Source organism: Halichoeres trimaculatus, unplaced genomic scaffold (assembly GCF_033239565.1).
Source record: "Halichoeres trimaculatus isolate MK-OKI-2021-1 unplaced genomic scaffold, fHalTri1.1 fHalTri1_scaffold_8, whole genome shotgun sequence".
Lineage (NCBI taxonomy): Eukaryota > Metazoa > Chordata > Actinopteri > Labriformes > Labridae > Halichoeres > Halichoeres trimaculatus.
This window is the reverse complement of record NW_027437186.1, coordinates 22,136,577-22,146,746: the sequence shown is the minus strand read 5'-3', so window position 1 is coordinate 22,146,746 and position 10,170 is coordinate 22,136,577. Positions and strand designations below refer to the sequence as shown.

The following is a 10,170-nucleotide window of genomic DNA, read 5'->3' as shown; positions in this document are numbered from 1 at the left end:
TGAGTACCCGAAACTGGTCTTTAAAAATTAGTATTTCTTTCGACATATTGAGGTGGTTATCTTACAACAGCTGGAAGAAATAGTATTTGAAATTTAAGGGGTGAAGAGAGTTGTTAAAAAATCATACATCTTTTGAAATATTAACTTTTCAACTTTTAGCCCAGTTTTAGTTGAACAGATTGATACCACTCTCAAAGCTTTGTGCTAAAGATGAAGCTAAAGCTAGTACATGTTTAGCTGGGACCAGCAAGCTAAAGCTACCAGATCGGAACTGCTAGCATGGTACTGTCCTGATCAACAGCTTGCTCGAATTAGATGATTTTATCTGGGGAAAAAAAGCCAAACAAAAAAAAATGAAGAAAGAAAGCACATTTCTGTTGAATAAAAGAAATTACCTTTCAGGAGAATGAAGAAACTGCATAGCAGAGCGAAGCTAACTGACTTCAAGCTAAAGCTACACATTTAGCATACATGAGTGGTATTAGTCTTCTCAACTTCTTTCTGCAAGTTAACACAAGACTGGACTGGAAATAAATTAGCATGTAAAAGTTCAAACTGAAGAAAAAACTAAGGTTTGATTTTATTTTCAGTGAGAAAAATCCAACTACTTTATTTGTGGAGATTTCAGTCTGATTTGTTTGATGTGCTGGGGTTAAAAGAACCATTTCAAAGAAAAATACTGTTTGCCTCAAACTGCCCCCTATAAAAAGGATGCTGTCCAAGTTTTCTGTCATCTCTCTGAATCATCTTTGTAAAATGAATCTCATGAACATGTTACAAAGTCACTTATCGGACTCTGTAAACTTGACGTGGATACAAGCAACCACAACATATCCAACTGAAACTGTAATCATGTCATTTAAAGAAGCTGTTCACAATTTTCTTTCTATTTTCTTTTCTTCCTTTTTTGTCCTTTTTAATTTTTTGAACAAGATGATTTTATTTAAAGTTTTCAGTCTCAAAACACTCAAACTTTGTTCTTCAACAGCCCTGGACTTCATTTGTGTTACCATTACCTCAACATTGTGTTTAGTTGTGGTACATTTTGATCTATGGTTCAACCTCTGTCTTTGTTTACACAATGACTTCTTGCATAAAGAGAAAACTCCAATCTATGGTAACTGCCCTGAAATATCTGTAATTTAAATAGTGCTGCTAGAGAAAGAAATCTAAATGTACCAACTTACAATAAATACGTAATAGATTTTTTCCAAATGTGACTGTGTGGTTATTTGGCTGGAGGAGTGGGAGATTACCTGCAGTTACACCCTTGGGATTCTGACAACAGTTTAAGTGGTCAGGCAAGCAAGCTATATGGCTCCTGGGAGGCTTGCTACAGTTAATTGTTGGGTTGTTTTGGTGCTTGTCCAGGCTGAATTATTTCCTTTATTTGTTTTTCTGATCTGAATTTCTTTCCAGTAATTCACGGTCCCCTGAGGATTAAATCAAATGGTTTTCTGTCACCCCTGTACCTTCTTTAGTAGTGTGAGACTGTTCTGAGTGATTTCTTCCAGAAATATTAATCATTAGCATTTAGCTCAAAGCTGCACTGTGTACAAAATTTATAAAGATGTAAGTAAAGCTTTTAGTCTTGGAAGCAGTCAGTAAAAACATTCCACTATATGTCTATAACCAGTCAATGAATTTGTGTGTGTTGCTGTTTGATTGTTAGCATGTAGTATGAGAAATGTTTATGGTTGAAAATAGCTAAAAGTGACATATACCCAAAAAATAGTTCTCACATTACCTTCAGACCCTTTGTACAGTATCCATCATTTAGTCTAAAAGTAGTTTGATTTAAATAGATTTAGCCTTTAAAAAATATGTAGGCTTGTGAAGTTTCAACCCAGCAGTAAGTAAATAAATAAATAAATAATTAAATATATCCTGGACAGGACAATAGTTCATTTGATGCAATTGCTGATAAATTTATAGTGTAAAACTTTTATTAGGGGTTTATTCCGTCAGATTGTCTTGGCCTCCAATAGCACAACTTATCTGAAGTTGCTTGAAAGTGGAAACATACATCTTTGCATTGAAGAGTTTTCCTTGCATTGGTTTGAAAAGAAACCCTTCTTCTATGGTGTGATAACAGAACTCAAATTCCCACCACAGCTCATGAATTTCAATTTAAGTGTAAAAACCTTCACAAGAGGCAGCCTCATTTAAAAACTGCTTTAATTTATCAACCAAACCCAGGATCTTGTTTTCAGACTTGTTTACATTCCGACAAACAAGATGAGACCACATGCTGAGGGCAGAAGAGGAGGCAGGTTGGTGTGCATGGGTGCTCTCTCATACAATCCTCTGAATGACTGTGTATAAGTAACTTTTCATACAGTCCTCCCTGTACGTGAGCATGTGTATGGACACTCGTGTGTCAGGTCATGTGTTTGTGAGTGTCCTGTGTCAGACAGTCTTTTGATCTGCCGCCTCTGGAGCTGTTGAGGCAGACGCTGAGTCCTCCAGGGTCTTGTCTAATCCCTGGCTGCAGTCTCTGTCACCTGACTGAACGGCGCCGTCCTTCACTGTTGTGGCAGCGTTGGTGTAAGTCGCATCTATACTCTCATAAGCCTCTGATGTCCACTGATGAAGAAGACAAAGAAGAAGGGAGGCAAATCAGAACAATATGAATGAATTACAATGCATTCCTAAAATGTGATCTTGTGTGGCTATTTCATGAATATTTAAGGTAAAGGTGCTTTTTTTCTTTGCCTGGGTGTTGTGTGAGAGGACAATCTTTTGAATGATGAACCTTTAGACAGCTCTGTGTGCTTGGAGACAGGAGCTCTGCATGTTCACTTGCTGACTTTGTCCTTACCTGTGTGGCCCTGCTGCTGGACCTGTGTGAGGGTCCAATGGCAATGTTGACACTAGACGAAGACTGAGTGTCGGTGGTGTTACCCCCTTCAGCAGCAGATAGCCCCGAGATTACCAGGCCACTGGAGAAACTCCGCTTCCCAAACAGCAGGCTGAGCGTGGACGAGGACGAGGAGACCTTAGGAGAGACGACACGATGAAGGAACGGACAAAACACACATCAGCTTATACAGTACTACTTAGGGATGGGTACCTTTCATATTTGAAATAATACAGTACTAACACCCAGGACCTGGCAATTGGTAACGGTACTCAATGGTACCAATTATTGGTACTTTTATAACCTTGCAATGCAATTAAAATTGACTACTTTTCCACTTACTCACAGTCACAAGCATCCATTCAGTTACCTAAACATGGTACCTTATGGTTTCACATAAATCGGTACCAGGTACTTTTGACAGAATTCAGCCAGTACCAATAAAAATACCTTATTCAGTACCCATCCCTAGTACTACTTATCAGAAACAGCAGACTGCAGCTAAGAAACACTAGTGGTCAGTAAAAAATAATGAAGTCATCATCTTTTAACAGTAAAATTTAGTTTAAATTTGGGCTTTAAAATATGTAGATTTTAAAATGTTGTTGTTTATATAAGCCAACCTATAAGTAGCTTTTCTCAGTTATTTTTAGCAGAGCATAAATGAAAGCAGAGCAATATTAAGGTACCATGCAACAGTTTGAAGGCCATGTTTGTGTGCAGCTTTTTTTAAGACTTTGCTTTCATTTTGTTTTTATTTACTATTATCAATGTTTATCCGACCATTTTTTATTATCTTTTAACGATGCAGTACATTTACGATAAAAAAGATTTCAATTCCATTCTATCTTTACAGTGAGGGTTTTTGTTTAGTGCGTTTAAAGTTTTCATGTATAAAAGCTTCAACCTGGCTAGAGCGCTGCTGATGCTGTGCCGCCTGCAGCTGTGAACTGATCCCACTGGCTCCTGAAAGACGAGGAACCTGAGGAGAGACAAAGATCTGCTCATTGATTTCTCCTTTGTGTAAAAGCAGTTATACTTAAGCTAGATGTGCTACTACACACCTGGGAGAAAATGGAGGCTATGGAAGTGTTAAAGGACAGTTGGCTGTTGGACAGACGCTGCACAAGCCCGTGGGTGGAGCCTGAATCCAGGATGGGCCCTGATTGACTGGTGACAGGGGGACGCTGACTCTGTGGCTGCACAGACCGACTACGATATTCTCTCCTGGCTGTAGAATCACACAAGAATCCGGATATAAATACACACTATATGATAAAAAACATACATTAGACTTAAACCTTCAAGTTTTCTATGTTTGTGAGTCTGTACCTGCGTTGTGGTGTCTGTGGCTATGTGTCGTCCTGGCTCTGTGCTGGTAGAGGCTCAGGCTGTTAGACGTCACAGAAGACGGGCGGTTGTGGCTCAGAGAGGAAGACCCACCAGCAGCACAGTCCACATCCTCCATGTTCACACCACTGTTACAGCTCGTCAGATTGTCCTTACGCACCCTGCAGATCACACTTTATTTATTCCCTCATTCATTCAGGTGCACACTTGTGCATGATATAAAAAAGCAGCAAAGGAGCATCAAATATTTAGCAAAACTTGACTATTTCAGCTTGTTCAACTCACACACAAACATAAATTGACATCCAGAGATAAGGAGATGTTATGTAACTGTGATCTCAAATGTGACACACACCAGGGCAGTCCCCTTCTTAAATGAGTTAAATGTGTCCTGACTGTCGAAGTACAGCCACTCTCCTCTTCTCTACTACTTAGTGAAATTAAGGTAACACCATTTACTGAAATAGGATTAACAATCTAATCTAATCTAAAAGAATAACTCTGCCTCTTAAGGAGCTTAAGTAAGAGCAGCACTGATTCAAAGAAACATACACACACACATGCACACACACGGTACATTAGCTGTCCTGCAGAGGTTAATGTAGAGCCTGTGTGATGAATGATGCTGGAGCTAATGTGTAAACGCAAAGAGGGTAAAAAAAAAGAGGGCGGGTCAGGAAGTGAGGAGACATGTAAGGAGTTAAATCTGTTGGCAGCACTCCCAGTCTGCTATCTCTTTCTTTGCCATGTGCTTTCCTGCTTTCCATGTAATTTTATTAAAACTGTATTAAGTCGGCGAAGAAGTCTCTCTGACTTTCACCAAGTCAATACCTTAAAATCTAGCATCACACTGCAGGTCTTACCTTTTACAGACAGATTTAAATGATGTACAATCAGCAGGATGTGTAAGAAAAATATGTAACATCCATAGTCCAGTGTGTCACAACAACTTTTCCTCCTCAGTGAACAGGAGCATCTTTAACTCTGTTACATTAACCACACTGCATCAGCAATAATGTCCTTTAAGCTGTGTTTTGAGCAATTTTATGTCCATGTGATTAAAAAGATATTTCGTAAAAGATAAAGGACATCATATCTAGCCTCTAAATGTGCACTCTGCAAGTACTGTAAATTAAGTAATTTAACCAGAGTAGGAACCTTTAATACTGATGATTGTTCCAGGAAATGAACCCATGACATTTAAGTTAAATTTAACCTTTTTTTATCAATGGCATTTCTTAGATAATGAGGGGGTCTTTATTTTCAACCTTAAGTGTGTGAGTAATGTTAATTCAAGAGCTGAATCACAGGGAGAGTAGGCTGAGAGGAAACAAGGAGAGAAATAGAAGAGAAACTCTAGACTTTTTCTAACATTTAGAAAATTAACCTTCACACAAAACTTACCGTAACCATTTTGAGCAGAGCCACGAACGAATAATGTCCAGGCTTAGAGCTCCTCCTCCAATGCTGCGCAGCGTGCGGTGCGTTCCTGCATATGACGTCGTTAGTGGTGACACATACCTGCAGGAATAATAGAAAACAATGTCAGCAACAAGAGTCTACCCTGAAAAGACAAAGCTCTGAAAATTATATCAGTAAAATTGAGCAACTTATAAATTCAGACAATGAATGCAACAATATAAAAGGATGGCACTGCATAACTCGTACATTGGGTAGCCAAGTGGTTGGTCACATGACGAGTTGACCATGTTTCTTAACGCCTGCTTTGAGTTCTGAATGCTTCCACGCTCTGGATTTCGGTTGCGTAAAAACACCAACTCTTGCTGTTGGCCGGCCCATAGACCCCGCACACATTCCTTATTAATCTGCACAGAGATGAGAGAAGTGATCAGGTTATACAGGAGAGAACATCTTATAGAAAAAGCACAAAACAGTTATGAATAGTTTATGAAGGTACATGCAGAGCTTTGTTTGCTATCAATGTTAACGGCAAAAACAATAAATTCAAACAGTATTAATTTGTCTATGTCTTTGGAAGAGAGTCTCTGAAAGTTACTTTAAAGAGCAGAGTTCAAATAAATATCCTGATTCAATCTGCTTTTCCGGCCTCATCTGATCCCTACTCCCTTCAGTTTTTACATCACCCATTTTGAACTACTAAAACTTAATGTAGCAAAACATTAGCAGGAAATTAGTGCACTTAGCAAATAATTGCTGAGTCTAAAAGATTGATTAATACCACATAAAGCCCTCTCACAGGTAATGGTTTGAAATTTATAAACACTTGCACTTTCTTGACCTGTCAGTACTCTTTTCAATGAGGAAACATGTTTTGTTTTTTGTTTTTTTTATCAACCTTTTTGTGGTTTCATTCTCAGGTCACCAATTTATCACAGATTTTATGATTTTTTTTTTTTACAATTTACCATCACAACCTGGCTTTGACAATATGCACCATGTGAAATAATTATTGTTTTGTTGATAACACTTTTCATATTTGAAACAAAGATCAAAATATCAAGACTCTAAATTTCAAACTCCCAATCAAAGTCACAACCCCACGTCCCTCCTTCTTTTCAGTAAGCTAGAAATTTAAAAACAAACCAAAAAAAAGTTAAGGTATTGTAGGTGGCAACAGTGAGCAGTTGTTTCTCATATACTCCTTTAGAAAAAGATTTTTCATTCCAGAAAACACTGGAAATACACTGCCTGGCCAAAAAAAAAATTGCCACCTGGATTTAACTAAGCAAATAGGCACGAGCCTCCTATTGGATAATTACTACATGGGCGATTATCTTTTAACTGGCAACAAGTTATTTAACTTCAACTTGTGCAATGAGTTGCTTCTAATTTCTACAACAACCATATCAAAATACACATCCTGCAGTCATGGAAAAGACGTTAGTCTGTTTGAGAAGGGTCAAATCATTGGCATGCATCAAGCAGAGAAAACATCTAAGGAGATTGCAGAAACTACTCAAATTGGGTTAAGAACCGTCCATCGGGTTAAACTGGAAGGATAATGGGGACCCATCGTCTTAAAGGAAGAAATGAGGCTTGAAAAAAATCCTGAATGATGGTGATCGGCGATTACTTAAACATTTGATGAAATCAAATAGAAGAAAAACAACATCAGAACTCAGGGCTATGTTTTATAGTAAAAATAAGAGCATATCCACACTTGGAGCAATGGAAGAAGGTCATGTGGTCTAATGAGTCCAGAGTGACCCTGTTCCAGAGTGATGGGCCATCAGGGTAAGAAGAGAGGCAGATGAAGTGATCACCCATCATGCCTAGTGTCTACTGTCCAAGCCTGTGGGGGCAGTGCTATGATCTGGGGTTGCTGCAGTTGGTCAGGTCTAGGTTCAGCAACAGTCTGTGCTCAAAGAATGAGATCAGCTGACGACCTGAATATACTGAATGACCAGATTATTCAATCAATGGATTTTTTCTTCTCTGATGGCACGGCCATATTCCAAGATGATAATGCCAGGATTCATTGGGTTCAAATTGTGAAAGAGTTGATCAGGGAGCATGAGAAATCACTTTCACGCATGGATTGGCCACCACAGAGTCCAGACCTTAACCCCATTGAGAATCTTTAGGATGTGCTAGAGTGGGCTTTGCGTAGTGGTCAGACTCTACCATCATCAATGCAAAATCTTGGTGAAAAATGAATGCAACACTGGATAAAATTAAATCTTGTGACATTGCAGAAGCTTATCAAAACAATGCCACAGCAATGAGTTTCTTAATCAAAGCTAAAATCAGTCCAGCTAGAGTGTGTGACCTTTTTGTTTTTGGCTGCAACTTCTTATTTGGCCAGACAGTGTATGTGCACAAGTTAACTTTTCAGACAGGAAAGTGAAAGTATAGAATATAACAGGTAAAATTTCAAGAATTTAAAATGAAACAGCAGGTTTACCACTGATTATTTTGTCAAGAATGCTGAATGTTTCTGATATACAAATTAAGCTAACAGGTGGTTAGCTTACTTTAGCATGAGCATGACTGGTTACACAGCCAGCTAACCTCCTTCAAAGAGTAACCATCCTAAAAAAGTGTTTTAAAAAGTGACATGCAAAAACAACACGTTGAGATGTTGTGTGGCATAAGCTTTGGAAAGAGCAAGGCTAGCTCCATTGAGGCTTAAAAAGTTTGCTGTTTCTAGGAACAGAGGATGAAAACAGACGATTTCTTCCTTCATTAAAAGATGGCAGAATCTTCTCATTTGAACATCTGAAGTTCCATCATCCAAATTATATACGTCTGAGATCAATTTTAGGTTTTTCCACATCAGACACAGCTAAACTAGCTTGTTCCTAACTCTATGCTAACCTGAGTTGGCTTCAAATTCAGAGAGAGACGTCATCCATTTCTTCTTTAGATAAAACATGAAGTGTTAAAAGACAACACTTAAAGTAGCTGCTGAGGAAAAAGTGATTGATCTGCAAATCTTCTGTGGTGGTTTTGTGTAATGGATGGAGAGGAACTTTACTTAAGATGTCTCTGTGTGTTAGTCAGCAGTTTTCAGAAGACACCCTGCTTCCGTCAGACAAACAGTTTGGACCTTATTTTGTAGCTGTGTGTTCTTCATTTCACAAACTCCAGCTTTCTGTTAAGATTTTTAATAAAATATTCATATGAGACGGATTCTACATTAATGTGTTGTTACCTATGAAGATAGAAATATGCCCTGACTGCATTGCACAACAACAGACCTACAGAGCAGTCAGAGACATATTAAGATTGATACTTCACCATTTTGGTCACTCATTTTGCATCTTTTTTCCCCATAAGCCTTGGCTACGACCTGAAAAATGAGACATTTTCTCACACATACATCACAAGCTTTCTGTATCCACCCTCCGTCCTCACCTTGATGACCTTGAAGCTGAGGTGGCGTTTGTACAGCATGATGATCTTGTACTCATCTGTGCCGTCATCAATCATATGCCTGAGTGTGAGAAGCGTGTCGCGGCTGGATAGCACCGCCTTGCGCCAGGCCGGGTCACTCTCGTGGCAGATGACCAGGCTGCTACGGTAATTTGTGATGGCTTCGTACAAGATGGATGCCTCTTCGGTCTCCTCCAGACAGGTGAAGTGATCCTGGAAAGGTAGAAATGAGGTATGATAGAGCACCCAAGGGTTTGAGCAGATTAAAAGGAAAATGTCCACTTTAGGGGTAAAAGGGCCATTTTACCAGCTGTTTTTGGAACTTAAAATGATCCAGAAAATCTATTTGTTCTCCAACACAGAATCATACAGGATAGAATTTTACAATTCCTCAAGTGCTGGGTTTGGGAACATCCGTTAAAAAGACAGCAGACTCTACCTGGTGCAGTTTGAGACTCATTCGGACTGCAGGAGCCACCACCTTCTGCAGAAGGTCCAGATCAGCAAAAACCCACTCATCTTTGGTGGCAATGCGGAAGTCACCTTTAAAGAGGGTGTTGAATCCATAAAGAAAAGACTCCAGGCTTTGTGGGGAGACACAAGAGTTGGTTTGGGAAAAAGACAGGGAGTGAGAGAAAACAAATGAGTGGGATTGCACCACTTTAAAGTCGTATTAGAGAATAAATAACACAAATACAAAAAGTCATGAGAGAAGAGATGAAGTACAGTCAAGATTTATCTGCTAGTGCCCCCTTGTGGTGACAAACTGCCAGAGACCGTGTTATGATACTAAGAACTGCGATTGAAGATTTCCAATTAAGTTTCAAATGCAGAACAATACAAGCATAAATTATTTTTAGCTGAATCAGTCAAGATATTTTCCCAAGGGTGTTGTATTTATCTGATGGTCTTTATTCATTCAGTTTAAAACATTCATAGTGATTTAGTGAGCTAAAATACAAATTTAAATCAACTGTTATTCTGTTTACTTTCATAACCACACACAACAAAGTTTGTCTACTGGGATCAAACTTTAGCCAAGATAACTCAAGCTAGATATTTACAAGTAACTGAGATAACTTAGGTATCTGACTTTGTGTCTC

The 10,170-nt window shown here is 38.8% G+C and overlaps 1 protein-coding gene across 3 annotated transcripts in view; it reads right to left on the bottom strand.

Annotated features, from left to right (window-relative positions):
• Window positions 1-2,161: 2,161 nt before the first annotated feature.
• The window catches only part of pcnx2 (pecanex 2), a 29,863-nt gene continuing 21,854 nt past the window's right edge, over window positions 2,162-10,170 (bottom strand). For all 3 annotated transcript variants that reach the window (XM_074676130.1, XM_074676129.1, XM_074676131.1), the window contains exons 32-40: window positions 9,507-9,651; window positions 9,050-9,280; window positions 5,879-6,036; window positions 5,615-5,731; window positions 4,193-4,371; window positions 3,925-4,091; window positions 3,768-3,842; window positions 2,822-2,998; window positions 2,162-2,586 (exon numbers count right to left, since the gene is read on the bottom strand). In XM_074676130.1, coding sequence (XP_074532231.1) covers window positions 2,410-2,586; window positions 2,822-2,998; window positions 3,768-3,842; window positions 3,925-4,091; window positions 4,193-4,371; window positions 5,615-5,731; window positions 5,879-6,036; window positions 9,050-9,280; window positions 9,507-9,651 — 1,426 coding nt within the window. In that variant the 3' untranslated portion in view covers window positions 2,162-2,409. The remainder of the gene's footprint in view (window positions 2,587-2,821; window positions 2,999-3,767; window positions 3,843-3,924; window positions 4,092-4,192; window positions 4,372-5,614; window positions 5,732-5,878; window positions 6,037-9,049; window positions 9,281-9,506; window positions 9,652-10,170) is intronic.